The 19,956-nt window shown below is 40.6% G+C and overlaps 1 protein-coding gene across 5 annotated transcripts in view; it reads right to left on the reverse strand.

Annotated features, from left to right (window-relative positions):
* LOC121879941 (alanine aminotransferase 2-like) overlaps nt 1-18,125 on the reverse strand; it is a 33,341-nt gene extending 15,216 nt beyond the window's left edge. For 3 of the 5 annotated variants that reach the window (XM_042386763.1, XM_042386762.1, XM_042386761.1), the window contains exons 1-2: nt 17,683-18,125; nt 8,818-8,907 (exon numbers count right to left, since the gene is read on the reverse strand). In XM_042386763.1, the coding sequence (XP_042242697.1) occupies nt 8,818-8,907; nt 17,683-17,910 (318 nt within the window). In that variant the 5' untranslated portion in view covers nt 17,911-18,125. Of the gene's footprint in view, nt 1-8,817; nt 8,908-10,550; nt 10,643-17,682 lie in introns of those variants that run through there. The other 2 variants (XM_042386760.1, XM_042386764.1) reach the window with 2 other exon arrangements.
* Between the last annotated feature and the right edge of the window lie 1,831 nt (nt 18,126-19,956).

The raw sequence follows: 19,956 nt of genomic DNA on the forward strand, positions 1-19,956 counted from the left end.
GCCTTACACCAAGCCTACACTTAAAATAATCAACGGCATTATTTTGATGAATGGAGAGGAACATCACACCACTGGAATCTTCCGCTGTAGAGTCCCTTTGACGTCACTGTCGCCATGACCACCGAGTTTAAAGGTACCCGCTGCTTTCCCGCCCCCTGTGACACCACTCGGGCGGACACACGTTTTGGCGTCTATTTCTGGACGTTTAATAGTGGGTACGATGAGTTGTGGTTTATAAAAGTCGAGTGAGAAATGTTCATGGTTAAAGTTTTTCACTTCCCTGATTCAACAGAGCGTACCGGCCCCTTAGTGGGAATAAGATTTTTATGGATTTCTTGCTCTATATTTTTTTTACTTTCTCCTCTTCGCCACTGTTAGCAGCTTAAATCAACTTACTGTTTACCTTTCTACTGGTTATGTATAAATTATGAAATATTGTGAAATTGTATGATTATTTTACTGAGTAAATATATTATCTACCATTCGTCAGGCGGTAGCACACTGACCTTCAAGTACAAAAATGTCTGGTGTAAATTATTCATCTCAGTGCCGGGACGGAGAATCTGGTCGAATCTCACTTTCACGTCACCGAAAAATGAATACTGTACCGTACTTGGATTGCGGTACTTATTTATGTTCTGGAGGAACCGTCGGTACGTGATAATAACAGGTTCTGTACCGCCATGCCATGACCCACACACCAAGGACATTCTGATCCGTGCAATATTTGTCTGGTAGTCTCTAGATGGACAACGTTTGGAGAGCCTGCTGCCTACTACTACATATAAACATCATTAACAACGTTTTTTATACCTATACGATTTCAATATTATAACAGGATTAAACACATATTACAGCATTTAATCCACTTCATTTCCAATCTAACTTAATTACTACAGTATTTGGTATTTAATTGGTTCGAGATTCAGACAATACCGATAAATACGTTCTTTACAAGTTATGAAATTTTGACCAATGAAAAGCGCTTAATTTACTGTTATTTCCTAATTAGATTTGTTAACCAAGGATAAATTTGAGATGATGGCCGATGAAGTGTACAATACTAGCCAATAAAAGTGCGGAAAACGAGACTTTAAACTCTCCAATTTGAAATGAAGGTTGGTAACAAACCTATATAATAATTCTTCCATAACTAAAAAAAACAGCAAATCAAATACTTTAATGACACTATTACTGAATAATTAATCTATTGACTGGCTTGAAATGTTGGCAGGAAAGGATAATGCTTGGGAACTGATAGGTGTTGATTACGCGAGGGAAAACGTGGCAAGAAGCCTTTAGTTAACGCAGCAGCTGTGTTTGAGTGGCGTCTCCCGCCCACTTAAAGGCGCGCTGACTGACCCATGCGTCTTTAAACAGTCATGGCCTCAGTGTCTTGTTATGCACCGCCATTACTGAAAATCGACTGAATCTACAGTATTGTTTCGAGATTCAGTGGGTCATGTCAAGAGTTATCATGTCTAAAATATGTACATTAAATACATTAGGCGATAAAGACAAAAACAAATCACGATTGGCATTACTAGTAAAGTAGTATTAATACATCAGAATACAAAGTTATCTTGAAGACCTCTCATTCTCAAAAATCGTGTTAAGTCTCCCCTATAATATCAACCAACAGTCCTTTACGCTAGTTCCGGCAAAGTATTAATCAAAATGGCACTGATACTTAAAATTGTCATTCTGATACTTACTGGAGACTATATTATTGGGAAAACAGTACCACCAATCAGAGTCTTGCTTATGTATACCACGAGGCACACCCACGTTTTCTACCAATCAGAGCCAAGTTTACTCTGGCCGAGGGGGCACACCTACGTTTTCCACCAATTAGCGCCTAGCTTATAAAGGCAGGAGGAACACACACAAACACCTCTCAACCAATCACGTATGGCATGCCCGACGAGGTGCAACACAACCACCCTTTGGACCATTCACTGCCATGCTTCTATATGAGTAAAGACCATAAATATAATGAAACCCAACATTTAAGTCATTATAATAACCATTTAAATTTTTACTACCGCCATGACACACACACACACACCGTTGTATTATTCATTCAATGGCTTCTCGTGACTGGGCTGCAGTACCTCGCCCTAACCTTTTGTCTGCCACACTTCCCCTCACCACCACCCCTTCCCGTAAATGGTTGTAAGTAAACTATTTACTTCACACACACACCCAACAAGTTCTACCTTACCCAATCTAATATCACTTAACCTAACCCACGGACTTTCAAGAGAATACAGCCACTCTCTCTGAAATCAAGTTCAGCAATATGAGCGTTTTAGGTAAAGAAATTAGTTATTATTATATTCGTAAATGTTATTACTGCGCAGGCGCCCCGAGTGGAAGTAAAGACAGGTAAAGAAATTATTGATTAAGTCGTCAATTTTCTAGCATTCCTACCTTGTATATATTCACTCAGCTGTATATCTGTATTTGAAACAAAATATAAAGATTAATACGTATTTTCTTCATCTGGGTGAACAATAATGTCTAGTTTTGATGAAGGGATGTTGTTATTGGTGGTGGTGTCGAGCAGAACGTTAAATGTTGGATATAACCTGACCGTTGCTAGAGACTTACCGGACAGCAGGGCTACCAACACTACAGTACACGTCTGAAGTGACCACTGCACCCTCCAACACTACCACCACACACCCTCCAACACTACCACCACACACCCTCCAACACTACCACCACACCCTCCAACACTACATAGTTAAGTTAGCCCATAATATGAAAATGAACTAATTAAATAAAGCTAATCATTAAAGGAATGACGTTAGAAGGAAGAAATGGGAAAACAAACAATGACCTTTATAAAACTCAAGCTGGTTTGTTTAATAGTAATGGTAGTAAGTAAGTAATGTCACCGTAACCTAGCTCTCGATGCTGCACACCGGAGGAACGAGAACGACAAGAGAAGGGCATATGGGGAGAAAATTCAAAACGTTGATCAAGGCAGCTTCACTCCTCTAGTGTTCACAACCTCTGGTGGGATGGGACCAAGTGCAAGATGTTTCTACGCCAGACTCGCGGAGGTGATCTCCGAACAGAAGCAGCAGCCCAGAAGTTATGTTACAGCCTGGATGAGATGTCGACTGTCTTTCTCTCTCCTTCGGTCGGCTTTACTTTGCCTCAGGGGAACGAGAACTGCTGCAGATATTGACTATGAGGCTACAGTCACTGAATGCCGCATAGATCTGCGGCTCAACTAATTCAACACAGCTAGGATAGCTTCTTATGTATTAGGATATTTAATATTAAGGTAATAAAATGGCGGCGAAGGTTTGCTATTGGGGGAGGCTGGAGGCCACTATAAAAAAAAGTAAGGAAGGGCCGGTGAGTGAAGCATAGGAGAGGGTATACAGTATAATTATAGGCCTAGCCCGAGAGGAAGGAAGTCGACCCCCCTTCCCTTCCCGTCCGCTTTTTAGAGACGCGGGGCAGGGATGAGAATAATAGTGAATAACCACTTTACGCTACTTGGGAAGGATTAGGGTAGGTTAGGTTAGGTTAGGGTAGGTTAGGTTAGGTTTGTGTTAGGGTGATTAATCTTCAGGAGAAATAATGTGGGAGTGTCTAATCTGCAGGTGATCCGAGGTTTTACTGATACATTGCCGCAGACACACCTCCCCACCACCACCCTCGTAAGCATCCCCATGTAATAAACAGGAACACCCACACAGACCGGCGCCCATACACACAGGCAGGCACCCATGTGAACGACCGCTACAATGTTTATAGCACCTGTCAGACCAGATGGACACAATTAGTTACAGCCTCAAAGAATAACATGTAAACCTATATGGGGTGTCAGGGAGATGGCCCCGCCCATACAGTGTGCCAACCAATCAGGGTAACAGAACATAAGTACCCTTGGAAAAAAACTATTCTGATTGGAGACCTGCTCAGACCAGATGGTGTGAGGTTCACCTGCAAGTTGAAGATATCAGTTTTCTCTCAAAGTCAAGTAACATGCGACCTCATGGTCACGTCTTTGCTGAATGAAACTTAAATGGAAAATATCTCTTTCCACTACCCTTCCTAACTAATACATTAATCTAAAACAAAAAGTTCCCCGATTGGAGACTGAAAAAGTCCTCGACAACAGGATAGGAGTGTAAGGTCAGACAGTTTGGCTATTGAAGTGTGGGTGTGAGGTTCCTGTGTGTGGCCCAGCGACCGTCGAGACTGAAGGATCGGTGATGTGTACCTAATGTTTTCTCTCTAGTTTTTGCGGGTGTATAGTGAGCTCCATTTTCCCCTCACGGTATCTACAGGTAGTTAGAAACTAGGATGAACACAGGCGACCTCATGTCACGTCTTTGCTGAATAAACTTAAATGGAAAATATCTCTTTCCACTACCCTTCCTAACTAATACATTAATCTAAAACAAAAAGTTCCCCCAGTAACAGAGGGATGAGACCAAAATGTGACCCCCTTTAGTAACTACAGTACCACCCCGACTGAGTAAAGTAGACACAAAACCTTTGTTATACCCACCAGACCCACACCTCCCCAGGCCACCCCCACACCTCCCTGTATGTTGGTGCAGTAATTCCCCACCACCCCCACACCATCACGTTCATATTCTTGGCAGTGAACAAGGTCATAAGGCCTGTTGTCGCCAAGGTAGTTATATACTGTCCCATTAAAACCTAACTTACTCTCCCAACAACACAATCACTCTCCACAACACCCACTCTCCCCAACACCCACTCTCCACAACACCCACTCTCCCCAACACCCACTCTCCCCAACTCTTGACGAGGCCATTGTTTACGTTTCTGAGTGTATGTTGGTGCAGTAATTACCCTGTGAGTCAATCGGTCTGTGTTAAGTCTATGTGTGTTAATCAGTGAGTCCGTATTGATTAGATAAAAGTTGTAATTGCTGATAAGAAATAACCGAACCGAACCTAACCTAACGCTAACCGAACCTAATTTAATCTAACGTTACTTTACCCAATCAGGCATCGTTAGTGTGTTTTAATCATCAGATGATATTATCTGGAGAAGAGATAATATTCTTCAGGTATTAGGGAATTATGTCTCAAATTTACGCTCGGTACAGAGATAACGAGTAACCCAGGTCAGGTATAAATCACATCAGAATCTAAACTGGCTGATTCTAAGCAGGTATCGATTGGTGATTGTGGAAGCGTTGTTGAGTAGTCGATTGGCATGCAGAGGTGTGTATGTGTCGGGGGGGGGGGAACACTGCGTCGATCCGTTCCTCCACCTCCACAACCACCGCTGCCACACCATCACCTGCGATCTTAACCATCGATTAGTGTCCACGACTGGCATTTGTCCTACATGGTTTGTGAAGGTGCCAGTGACGTGGTAACACTGTGAATGTGTCTGGTTCACACATATCCTACAGACGTAACATGACCACACCACACCACTACTTCCTCCATCTTACTATAACACCTCAAGTGGTTCACACACACACACAAATAGTCTGTCAATCGGTAGGAGATACGTAAAGCTGGTCCCTAGTGACGTCATAGGTTAAATTGTAAATGTTTCAGTTTGCAGCGTCTGAGTGAGAGAGCTCTTTATCAGTTATTCGTGGGTGCGAGACCAATGTAGAAAATGACATTAAAGTGCTAAGACACGAAGTAGAAATACCCACAAATGTTCATATCCTCAACTTACACAGTACATCCACACGCTGAAAACATTATATATGGCTCCAGGGAGGCAGCAGCAACACCTTCCCCACACGTAAGCCTCAACACCATCACGATAGGAAACAATCACCGAGTGTAATCATTGCGTCATGAAGTGGCGCCATGAGAGGGAGAGAGAAAGGGGAGGCCATTACTCAATCAAAACAGAAGTACTTGCACACACACACACACACACCCACCCCTCTTGAGTACAATCATCTCGCATCACTCCAATTACAAGAGAAATTCAAGGTTAACACCGCCTTTATTAGAGTCAAACCACTTTTAGCAACACACCTAGAGAATTCTCATAATATGCTGCTGTACCTTAATTCGATTTAGTAAATACAAAAGGGATCACCTGAAGAATCGTCACCCCCAGGATAACCCACCTGAAGAATTGTCACCCCAGCCTGCTCCACCTGAAGAATCATTACCCCAACCCACAGTGAATATAATTTGTATAATTAGGATAACAAATGTATTCCTTTGTGTTATGCATCTTTATTGTGAAAAGTTTAAAGAAAAATATACAAAATACGCAATGATGAGTTCAATCTTAATTACCAAACCTAACCTAACCAAGCCCAACCCACAATAATAATAATAATGGATCACCTGAAGAATTGTCACCCCAGGTGTTGCAACCTGAAGAATCTCTCTCAATAGGTGTAGGCGTCATAATAACTCAAGTTCGTTATAGTTCTGGTATAGTGGTCAATGTACAGAAAGTCTTCACCTTGATGCCGTGCGGCTAAAAATACGAAAGTCATTTGGTTAGTGTCCCATAGCGTCAACCAGCAGAGAGAGTTGCCAACACAGTGCAGGGGGGATGCGCGTGCTCCACCTCACGTAGGCCACAAGTGTTATTCAACCATAAACACAATAAAACAAAATATAACTGTTCAGCCATAAAGAACATAAACTACAAGTCGAATACAAGCGTCATAAAAAATATCACACTAAAGCAACATGAAGAAAGGCTAACTTGCGAATGAATACTTCAACCGAGAAAATAATGGACACGACAGAGGGTTTATCTTCCAAGAATACTCCAAGGTGCCTCTATGAACCGGCTGAACCAAGAATATGTGTAGATTACACGTGAGCCAACCAGGTGATGTGTGGTGCATCCTGCCGCCAACACATGACACACTAGTCTAATTTTTTTTGTCAAATATTCAAGCAGATTTCCACCATTTATATCCAACGTATCTAAATCTAGACCAAATTATTTTCCTTGATAAATAAGATTCTTACCCGTCTATTCTATTTAGATTATCAGACGATGGTTTTAAAGGCATAGTTAATGAGAACAGAGGACGATTGTTAGCAGTGAAGTCACGAGATGCACCAACTGCCATCTGTACTCACGAGACCACACCCGCCGAGCCTTCCCCTAGTAACTGCCACGTGTCACTAACTCGTTTTCACAGAGTACATTTAACTTACCAAATACATAACTCACGAATAATTTTAAATTAACTACAACACCCTAATTATGAACTAATTCTAATGTTCATTGGATAACGTATCTTATTAGATGTGCTTTCTGACAGTGTTCGCCAACTGTAGCCACACACTCCCACTCCCAGCGTGTCGATTACTCACCAACCTAATTATTCACAAGTCGTGCCTATAGCAAATGTGATGTATTGTATCTCATCCCAAAACACTGATATGACAGTACACTTTCGATACCTGAATACAATTGGCGTGCATATTTATAAAATGGTGCGAGAAACCTTAAAATGTGTTTATAACGGGGATACTCACTTTTTTTTTTACATGAAACCGGCCTTCCTGACTTAAAGTTTTTGTAAAATAAGAAACATGATATTTTTGAAGAATTTATTTACAGATGCAGTGTAAGAAGAAGACGGTCGCTTCTCACCACTTAAAAGACGCGAAAACTACACTATATTTGCAGCCATTTTTTTCTGAACACTTTACAACATCTGCAATCTACTATATTTGTGGGTCATATAATTGATTGGTTTAACCCCTTCACTACGGGTAAGCCAATTTTAATATTTTATTAGGATAACGCTAGACCGAACCCAAGCAACAGACCATACTTAGAATAAAAATGAAAGTGCAGGGTCACGCCATGAATTGAGGCCAGAGGTGATAACCGTATGCAATGGCCGAGTGTTGGCTGACTGCAAAGCAACTCCGGGCGGATTTGTGTGAAGTTTAAGACACCTCAGCTTACTTCAACTTACGATTAACCACTTTAGCGTTACCTGGGGGATTTTTTATTCGGATAGGTAAGGTTCTGTTAGGGTGATTAATCCTCAGGTCACAACTTTATTACAAATATTCTAGTGCTTTAAATTTTGATCTGAATTATCTTGGTATCATTCGCAATATAATTTTCGGTCTTGTTTCAACTCTCCAGCCCCTCTACCTACCTAAGAGACATGTTGCTCTAACACAATTTAATGTTTCCTCATTATATTGGCATTCTGCACACGTTTAATTAAAATCACTGCAGCCTAGTCCATGAATGAGGCACTCTTGATTTTTGTACACATTATATTCAATTGTATTATTATTATTATTATTTCCTCAGCAACCTAATGTATATTCAGCTAGCCAGGCACACGGAGATCTTGTGTAACCTGTTGCTCACGTTCATATATTTTTCCCGTGGTCTAGATATTCTACAGTCTGGTGGGAATGTAGGTCGTTTCCGTCCTGTGATGTGTTCGCTTTAGTCTCCAACCACGTGTCTAAACTAACCAAATCTACCCTAACCTATACTGTATAACTAACCCACAATTTACCTAACCTTACCTAACCCTAACCTAACCAAATGTAACTTCACCTTACCTGTAAATTAACCCAAATTCACGTAACTTATATTTCCTAACCTTATCTAACCCATTAAAGTCTACCCTATCTTAACCATAATCTAGCTTAACCTAACAAAACTGTCCTACCCTTTTCTAACCTAACCAAATTTAACCTAACATTACCCCAAAACTACCTTAACACTAAAATTTACCAATCGCCTCACCCAAATAACCTAACTCAACCTTGACCTTGTTATTCTATTACCCAACATGACGAGGGTTTCAGCAGGTACGGTTACCACACTCACCTGTCTGAGAAAAGTGATGGGCTTCTGACCCATGGCGTGAGCATCGCCGATGTTCGCCTTTGTTACTGTCTTGAACGGCTTCCTCCCTCCCTGTGGACAGAACAAAGTTAAGAAGATTAGTTTACTGAAGTACACGACAAATACACGGCAGTTACAAGGTGGTAAAAGTTGTAGGGTTTGCTCTCTCTCTCTCTCATCTACTTACGATCCATACTATGTGATTGGTGTATAGCCGGTGACCCAAGAATGGGATCGTTGGCTGGTCGTTTTGGTGTTTCTCGTTTTCACCTTTTTCCTCGTCATACTTGCGGTCGAGCAGTTCCATTCCCGCCATAAAAGACTTGGGTGTCTGGTTACTGCTCTATACCACAGAGGTCCAGTAATCCCGAGTTGAGTGAACCTTGGGGTCATAGGGTAAGTCCACACTGTTTTGTGGCGGCAGGGTAAAACGCTCCAGTGTTCTTGGCTGGCGGAGAAGTATGTTGTTTTTCCGTAACTCTGGCCGCCGTGCGTGCTGTCCCATAACATCATCGCTCTAACTAAAGCAGCAAAGTTATATCTTAATATTTGTACAGGGGACTAGTTTGTACAATAACACCCTGTAGTCATATGGAATTAACCTAGTCAGCACCGCCCTTCAATAAATAAAGCACAGGTTTAACATATGGAGGCGCTATTATTATCTTGTGGTAATCACTGTACCCGTTATACTGTTTCTCAATGTCTGACTGATGACTAAACAACCATCTTTATAGCGGGTTGTGTAGGGGCCGGCGGGTCTCTAGGGTAGTAAGTAATAAGTAAACACACATACTTGGCACAGGAGCGAGCCTAGTGACAGGCGAGGCTGACAGTGGCAGGTGGCGTGGGTGTAGTGGGAAATTGTGGTAACAGGTGGTGGCGTGCTGGGAAAAGTGGTGGTGGAAGTGTGGAATATGTTTGTGATAAATGTGAAGGCAAGTCATCTTTGTCTTACACTCAGGGTCAAGTGTAAATCCCAGAGAGGTGGGCGGTGAAGGTGGGTGAGGAGAGTTGAGGGGAGGTGGCAGGTGAGGGGAGGTGGGGTGAGGTAAGGTGAAGGTCAGGGTCGTGAGGTGGGTGTGTGAAGGGTGCTTAATGACGACACATAACTCACCTCTTGTGATCATCCTTTGTGACTACTACCATCACCACCACCACTATCTCCACCACTACCTCCACCACCACTACCTCCACCACCACTATCTCCTCCACTACCACCACCACTATCTCCACAAACACCACCATCAGTCCTATTACGACCATCAATATTCCTCCCTAACCACTACCACCATCTACCCCAACCACCACTACCACCATCTACCCCAACCACCACTACCACCATCACCTGACCCTAAACATAACCTTACCTCACAAAGCGTTCATCTCACCTGACCTCACTGGAACAAACTTCACCGATATTAACTAAACTTTATCATAACTTATCCATTATCTACCTTAACTTAAGTCTACATTCCAGCCTATCCTCAGCTTCAAGTCCCTTAACCTCACCTAAACCGTAATTAACCTGATGTGACAACAGCTGACCAGGTAAACAACATCAGCTGACCGTGTAAACAACAGCTGACCAGGACATGAGCAGCTGACCAGGACAACATCAGCTGACCAGGTCAACAACAGGCGACCAGGACAACAACAATAACAACAGCTGACCAGGACACCATCAGCTGACCGGGTAAACAGCAGCAGCTCACCGGATAAACAACAGGTGATCGGGTATTTATCAGCTGACTAGCACAGCAACAACTGGTGCCTGGATCAACAGAAGCCGAGGTGGCATCCTCGTCCTGTGGAGGGAAAACTCGCTATATGTGGTGCCGGGAGGAGGAGGAAGAGACGCCATTACTCAGGAGGAGGAGAGGGAGGAAGAGGAGACCCCATTACTCAGGAGGAGAGGAAAGAGGAAAAGGAGACACCATTACTCAGGAGGAGGAGGAGGAAGAGGAGACCCCATTACTCAGGAGGAGGAGGAAGAGGAGACACCATTACTCAGGAGGAAAAGGAAGACGACTGATAATGACGAAGAGGATGAAACGGGGAGAATAATAATGATGATAATGAGGAAGTGAAGGTTAATAATGATGAAGATGAGGGATAAGGAGGAGGGTGATAATGATAAAGGATGGCAGGAAAGAAGATGAAATAGAGAAGAAATTAAATAAAACAAGAACAGGGATATGCCGGTACGTATATGAGAGAGAGAGAGAGAGAGAGAGAGAGAGAGAGAGAGAGAGAGAGAGAGAGAGACTTAAGGTTTGATCTTAACCACTGACCCATATCATGAGCCCAAAAGTAATCCTGCATGACGCTGGTTGACCTTAAGTGAGCATCATACATGAGCCTTATAGTGTACAGGGTTGGTTGATCAGACCTCACGACTGATAATGTCTGGTCAGTCAGGTAATAAGGAAAGGGTGAGGGGGAAGATGTTAGGTAGGAGGGGATGTTCTATGCCTTGTGGTCACGTTATGATGATGTTGACGGATCTTTAGAACATCTTGTGTTGTGATGTGACGAGGACATCCCCTTAACACACACACACACACACGTTATAAATAGGTTCGTTAGGTTACGTTTCACTCAGTTCTCCCCCTGTTCAGTGTTCGTGTTATGCCTTGACAATTTAGCCTACTACAAGTACAGTATATATTTACGAGTCGTTAACATTGACTATATGCCATGGAGAAGTAGCAGTAACAAAATAATAGTAATAGTAGGAATAGCAGTACTCAACCTAGTCACTGAAATATGACAGAAAATCAACCATACAACAACCACACACACACACACACACACACACACACACACACACACACACACACACACACACACACACACACACACACACACACACCAAATTCATCAGACAATCACCAAGCGTACACAAAAACACCTTGTATAAATAGCACAAATTCTCCTTTACAAACTTCATGCTTCTGAGGGTAGCTGTATCTGGCCCGAGAAACCACAACCGCCAGGCCTTTTTAACACCTGTACGCTAAGTTGGCCCTGGCTGGCACACGTCCAAGCTGAGGCCCTCCAATAAGTCGAGTGTTTATATACCAGACTTTACCACTTGAGTATATAATGTACTGTGTATAATCAACCATACAATTGGCCTGTGTGTGTGTGTGTGTGAATGTGTGTGTGTGTGTGTGTGTGAATGTGTGTGTGTATGTGTGTGTGTGTGTGTGTGTGTGTGTGTGTGTGTGCGCGCGCGCTTGGTGAAATATTGATGATTTAATAATGGTAATTGTGAGTGATGATACATATTGATGATGGTGATAATAATGAGGTTCTTTAGTTTATCCTATGACATGCCAGAAGGAATATTATCGGATCCATTTCATCAAAGACCTGTTCATGTATTATAGGGACTAGCTAAGACCGTAGTGTGGCGATGCTTCAAGACCTCCAGCCACATGAAGCATCCAAAACCACGAAGTAATGAACGGAACTTAAATTTGTATCAGACAATGTAGTAAATGTTAACATATATTTAAAAAAGGCAAGTCTCTTCTCAACCCTGAACACATAATTATATCGTACATAAACTAAAAACATAACAACAGCCATATCATGTTCACAAACGTACACACACGTACACACACACGCACACACACACTACCTAACCCCTCAAAAATTCTGGAATGTCACAAAAATTCCTAAAGACGTCAATACACTTCCCTGAACTAATCGACAACTCTTACCAAGAATTGTAACCGTCACAAAGATCTTAACATTCTCTAGTAAAGCCGCCATCATCACCATTATTATATTATTAATGCATTTTAGTCATCGTCGTACACCAGCCCAGATTAATGTATGACTACCCGAGCACTTTGCTGTACGATATTTTGGTAGGGTACAATTGAGACTTCCTCTTGTACTCTCCCATCCTGCTGGAGTTACACAGTACTGGCGGACGTATGACACAATTTACTACTACTGTACCTCCTCATAAAACAAATATACAGTTCTGTAAACCCGGGAGGTAGACCATCACACTGCACTCTTATTTTTCCGCCCATAGGGGGCCTAGGACGTGCCCGGGTGGACTATTCCCCGTTAAAAAAAAAAGGTTTTAAGATGGGAGAAGTCAGTTCACTTACAAACGGGAAAAAACGGAGCATTACATAGATGTTTTATTGTCATATAAAATTAGTCATACACCCAGTGACAGCAGCGGCGTCTCAGCTCAAGGCCACACAAGGCAAGCGTATATGTTCTGCTTTAAGGACACCTGTGGAGAGAATGGCCGTTTACGCACCTACAGTAGTCATAGCATTATAACCAGAATGAATACCAGAATAACAATAACTGTCGGAAACACAGTTCATGATCATCTTAACAAACTGCTCAAACATATGTACATAGATCTTCTCCCGTTACCCCCACAAGATTATTTCAATAACTTGTCCGCTACATTTACCATATTTATATCGTTCTTTCACAACAACCTACCCTTCCCACTGTACCGTGTCACTTATCAAGAGCAATATCAAAAGTCAATTACCCATTAATAGCTTCACTACGCGTATTACCTCTCTTTACAGCCGCCACACATTTGCTCTACTTTAATACAAAAATATGTACCCATCTCAAAAGACAATATCAATTCAAATAACGAATACATTAACTTTTAGCACAAATATCCGTTTTATTAACACACGCGCACATACAGTATATTGGTTTAAGTTTGACATTTAAAACTGAACCATTCTCAGAACATCCTTTGCGCTGCTTAAAGGGAATATGAATCTGAATCAACCTAATATTTGACTCAAGGTACAATGTTCTCAGTTCAACATTGTGACAACCGGAACTAAGTGGGCTCCCTCCAAAGTCTACATAGATATTGCCTAGTACATAGGTTTCCTGGGTATAAATCGGTAGAACAATACGTGGGTGGATGAATGGCGTGTTGTGTGGAATTCAATACATTTTGCAGACATCTTTTAATCAATAAAAAGATAATTAATTCCGAGTTGCCTTGTCCGGAGTAATTAAATTTCATATTACAGCTGAGGTTCAACACATGCTAATATGTGAACCTCAACAACGGCATTCGGATATCGGAGAATCTAGGGGAGGAGGTGGACCCAAGTGAGGAATTCTGTCGCTCAGCAGGATCATTAAAAAAATATTTATCATTTTGTTTTTTTTTATCATAAAACCATACTACAGTATATAATAAATAATACTATATATCAATACTGAATTGCAGCCTGCAGTGTAGATATCCCAGGTAGACCGCACGCTACAGTGTAGATATCTCAGGTAGACCGCACGCTACAGTGTAGATATTATCAGGTAAACCGCACGCTACAGTGTAGATATCCCAGGTAAACCGCACGCTACACAGATATAGGTAAACCGCTACAAATAATACTATATATCAATACTGAATTGCAGCCTGCTACAGTGTAGATATCCCAGGTAGACCGCACGCTACAGTGTAGATATCTCAGGTAGACCGCACGCTACAGTGGCACCTGAATCTTTTATGTTCAGTGTTGTTTGTATTTCCTGTACTGTCTCTTTACATTGGATATCCGCACGTCTATGGACGATTATACTGAATACGTATCTATCCATAACATTAACTCCTGGTCACTTTTAGCCTATTATGTATGGTTAAAGTGCCCTCGAGTCTGTCACAACAAGCATCGACCTTCACACTATGCTCCTTCCACCTCTCCCCACAAACAATAGAATCATCCATACGCAGATCACAATCTTCCTGGGGTCGTGTATATAAATAAAAAATACATACGGTACGATTTTAATATAGTTACCAAAATTAAGCTATTAACATTAATTCTTTTGATAAGTTCGCGTTGTATGTTAAGTATTACTGTATTTATATCGCGGGTGGTAGGTTATGAATTGTTCACTTTGCAGGTCACGGGAATAAATTTTTGCTATCATACGCACAATAAAAATCGTAATTTATTCTTCTCCACTTCACCAGCCTTTACTGAACCAATTATTTAGTCAACCCCGAAGTGCAAAGATGAAGGTGAATTACAATACCGATTTCCCTTGTATTAATGGCACTCAATGTTATTAGTGCTCTTTACAGTATACATCTACTATTAAAGGTGAATTATTACATTTCAAATTCTAAAGTTATTAATTTAATCATCAAATATAGTATAACTTATTTCACCTGTAGATAAAAATCACCCCTAGGCTAACTATATAAACAGATGTGATGTAACCTAACCTATCCCCCCTCCCCCAGGTGACATTTGGGTGATTAAGATTCAGGTGAAATAAACTGAGAGTGAATCTTCAGGCGATCTCATTATTGCTTATCAAGTGGGTTTATTTTTTTGGGCCCAACGACTCCAACTGCATCGCATGTTGAGTTGTAATTCGAGAAGTCTGCAGTCACTCGCCTCACGCCACCAACACCAGTTAATACCAGTCACTCGCCTCACACCAACACCAGTCACTCGTATCTATCACGTGTCGTATGTGTTTGCAATACATCATACTACACGCGATTGATCATTTCTGAGCATAAATTTGACTGGAATACGAACGGTATCCATGTTCATCTGTGTATGGTATATATGACTATCTGAGTAGATTTGGGGGAATTAACACGTATAAAAGTTTTATCATAAAGTATAGGAGTATACATATTCGAATGTATTGGTGGAACATATGTGAGGATAAACAATACAATTATACAAGCAGGATTTAAGCACACCTTGGTATATGTCATACTGCATGTGACACCACTGTCAGCTGACGAGAGAAAAAAACCGCACGTCGTCAGTATCATGTGTCATTTCTCAATCAGTACCTGCATACTAATGAAATCATTTCACTGGTGTTCTCTTGGAAACATATAAAACAAATAACTATCAAATGCGATAAGAAGCAAAGCAATCCGAATGCTCTACACTGGACGTGGACAGTGTTATCAACATAATGCGGCAGCTACTGACTGCATCAAATGTTAAAACCACTGTATCTTTTAGGCATGCCAGCATATACCGAAAGAGTCCTCATGCAATAATACAATATAGAATCAGAAACTTATTACAATTAATTATTATGTCGTCAGTGCGAGTGAGTGTTGGTCTGCATAAATACTCCAGCCTAGTTGATGGCATTGGAGTTACGAGTTAAGAGGTGAAAGAAGATTATTAGGGATTGAAGAAAACTGGTGAAACTGAAATACAGGAGTAGACAAAATCTGGGCTCAACCAGATCGCTTCATCATATCCATTGTTTGTTTTTTTAATCTTTGTTTTGTTCAGGGTCACTCGGAGAATTCTTATAAGCCCAGTTGGACAGTGTACACGCACATTCTTATGCTAATTTACTTCTTTGTTCAATTGTCTTATGGATGTATTTTTTTCACTATAGGAAATTCTGTATTTATGGGAAAGAAGTGTAATACTTCTTCACTGGTGTTCAATATTTAAGTAAAATACTCCACCCAAAAGCGGTACTAGGTAATGAGTATACAGTAACAATATAAGGAACTGACGATTCTCCTGTTAACTGACGTCTTCTGGTTGTCATAAAGAGTAGGTTAACTCCATGAAAATTCGGTGATACAGCGGTCAATGATGTATACAGTACTGATATATTTTTTTCCAAGTAATGTAATCATACACTATCTACATTACACCTGCTTGACATAATTAGGGCGTTTAAAGTGTGAAAATGAACCTCCCATGTTCCACAGTGTAGGTGAAGGACCTGTAAGCAACCTCTACTTTGCAATACTGTACAACCCCTCTACCATTCTTCACTATGGTGGCATGGTATAGACAGTACAGTATTTAAAATTTTTATCATTGAGCCAGTGGAACATATACATGAATCCACATTCAACAGTACAGACACGATTGTAGATGTGAGGTGTATATCTTCCCAAGCTGGCAACAGGCCATTAAGTACTCGCAGAACACTCACTCCCAAGTTCCCAACAGAACACAACACAAAAAACGATAATCATTCTCCTGCCCTTATCTAAACTTATCATCTTATCTCATTCAATGATAAAACTGTCAGATTAAACACAGTACTGTATGTACAGTATATATACCTCCGCGACATTCCCAAAGGATCCTATATGAAGAACTTTACTCATAACAATAGATTTAAGAACTTTCAGTGGTGTTTGTATAATCTTGATGCTTCATGTGGATGGCATTTTGTTTATTCCGTCAACCACTTGGATGCATTCTTAGATCTTAAAGTACGACAAATATTCCTGTCATAAGTTTTTTAAATCTGGATCTAACACATATTGGCCTCACTTTCAACAATACTAAGATTACCACACACACTGACCTTGTCCAGCCCAAGTCATCAGTCATATACAATATCCATTCTCTTATTTAACTCCTAATCAGTTTGTGACATCAATCACACTTGTTACACATATATAATACCATCTAGTACTGGTAATAATAATCCCTTAAATAAACCAAGGAAACTAAAAACCACATATCATTGAAAGTGGATATATAAAACATTACCCAAGTGAATGAATGTGTAAACCAGGCAACATCAACTGAACATATATAACGTTGTTCATCATCATAAACTTAGTCCTCTTGTTCAATATGTTACTGGTTAAGCTGTCACAAACGTATTATATCACAGTTCCAAAACTTATCAGTATACACACTATGCTGCTATAAAATCTGTCCAACATCATAGAGAAGTAACCACGGTATTTTTCATATTAATTGAAGTTTATGATACTAATGACAGTCGTTTTAAACTTCCCATTCGGTGAGTGTAAAAACAGTTATCGGTAAACTTTTTTTTTGTAAATTAAACTGAACTTACCGCCTGTAGTTCTTTCTCTATAGCAGTTGCGCGAATCACCAAGGGTCCACGAACTGCGTACTCCATCTTTTTAACATGGGGATTCATATTCTCGAGGGTAACTACACGTTGTTCCATATTTACGGTGGTGGATAATGTACGTATGTGTTCAGTAAAGAGTCTACAGCTCAACTGACTGCTTGAGTGACCAGCTGTGAAGAGTCGCCGTAAACCTGCAGACGACATCATACCACTCCTCTCTAATACTCTCGCTCTATAACGTATTTAACTCCACTTAACCACAGTTACAGGACTTTTTTCTTCTCGGTGATGGTACTTCAGGTATTAATCTTCTGAATCTAATAGAGAAAAACAATCAATTCAGTTAATATTTACGAGATAAGACGTAAAATACTGAAGGTTGTCTCTCCACAAAATATGACCAAACGAGTAACCCGCATCTGCAGTCCTTGAGGGTACATCTATAGCTTATAAAATTATATAATAGATAAAATATTACAACTATTATAAGAGTAATAAAATTGTCCGTAATATTAGTGAAGTGATTGAATATATTACCTAAATTTTATCAATAAATAATGAGGTATAATGATAATTTTTTTATCCTTGTTAATTATTGGAACCCTTGGTAACCCTGAGAGCTACCCGGTTTAATCTGTCAATACACACTAAGTAACTCAAGTAAACCACAAAGGAGACGAATCCTAGCCAACTTATACACTAAATTCAGTTTAATAATTGTAGAACAAATAACCACTTTCAACATTTAATAAATAAGTTATATAACAAATGCAATTGATGGTCTTTTTATTCTTGATTTTTTTAGTGTTTAGACCAATATGGCCAATTATTTTGTGTTGTGATAATTGCGTAAGAAAATGATAGATTATATTATGTAGTACAAATTGAGGCAACATCACATTGTACGCATTTTTTAGAGTATGGTGGAGTGTATCATGGCAACATCTCACTCTATACACGTGTACAATGCCTGAACCCTTTAAGGACGATGACAACCGAGTACGTTGGAAACCCATTGAGTACATTGATAACCCATTGAGTACGATAACATACACAGTAATGTGTTTAAATACATACATTATAAAACTTTATCCCCTTCGCCACAGATCGAGCGGCTCGTTAGCTGTTGGGCGGTTAGTGACGTCTATGTTACACACTGTTGGCAAGGGCATGCACTGGCTGCTGAATGTATCTGTACCTGCGCCAGTAGTGACTAGTAACGATGTTAGTAAGCAAATAGACAAACTGGAGCCTAATAAGTCACCTGGTCCCGATGAGATATTTGCCAGAGTATTAAAGGAATGTAAGGAAGAGCTTAGTATGCCCTTAGCAAAGTTGTTTAACATGTCATTAAAAACAGGTGTAGTACCAGAATCCTGGAGGATAGCGAATGTAATACCGATTTTCAAGAAGGGGGATAGATCACTATCCTCTAACTACCGCCCAATCAGTCTAACATCAATAGTAGGCAAATTACTAGAATCAATCATTTCAAACTCTATTCGAAACCACCTAGGGAAGCACAAGTTGATCAATCATTCCCAACATTGCTTCACAAGCGGGCGTTCATGTCTAACTAATCTATTAACATTCTTTTCATCAGTTTTCGAATCGGTGGACGAGGGGCACAATTATGATGTGGTATATCTCGACTTAAGCAAAGCCTTCGACAGAGTCCCCCACGAAAGACTAATTAGAAAGGTAGAAGCACATGGCATCAAAGGTAACATCCTTAAATGGATTAGGGCGTGGTTACAGGACAGGAAACAGCGAGTGAGCATTAACGGCACTAAGTCCCATTGGAGCAACGTCACAAGTGGAGTTCCCCAAGGCTCAGTACTTGGACCATTATTATTTATTATATACATAAACGACATAGATATCGGCATAGACAGCAACATAAGTAAATTTGCTGATGACACTAAAATAGGACATGTTATTAAATCTGACGAGGACTCGGCAAAACTACAGGAAGATCTAAACAAATTTTTCGAATGGTCTGAAAAATGGCAGATGAAATTCAACGTCGACAAATGTAAAGTACTCAGTATAGGAGATGTAAACAGGGAAACCAGATACCAGATGAACAACGATGCCATAGAGAAATCCGACTACGAGAGAGATTTAGGAGTAATGATAAGTAGGAACCTTAAGCCAAGTAAACAATGTGTTTTTGCTCGTAACAAGGCTAATAAAGTACTTGGGTTCATACAAAGGAGTGTTAGTTACAAGACTAGCGAGGTCATCCTAAAA

This window comes from Homarus americanus, unplaced genomic scaffold (assembly GCF_018991925.1).
Source record: "Homarus americanus isolate GMGI-L3 unplaced genomic scaffold, GMGI_Hamer_2.0 scaffold29478, whole genome shotgun sequence".
In the NCBI taxonomy this organism is placed as follows: Eukaryota; Metazoa; Arthropoda; class Malacostraca; order Decapoda; family Nephropidae; genus Homarus; species Homarus americanus.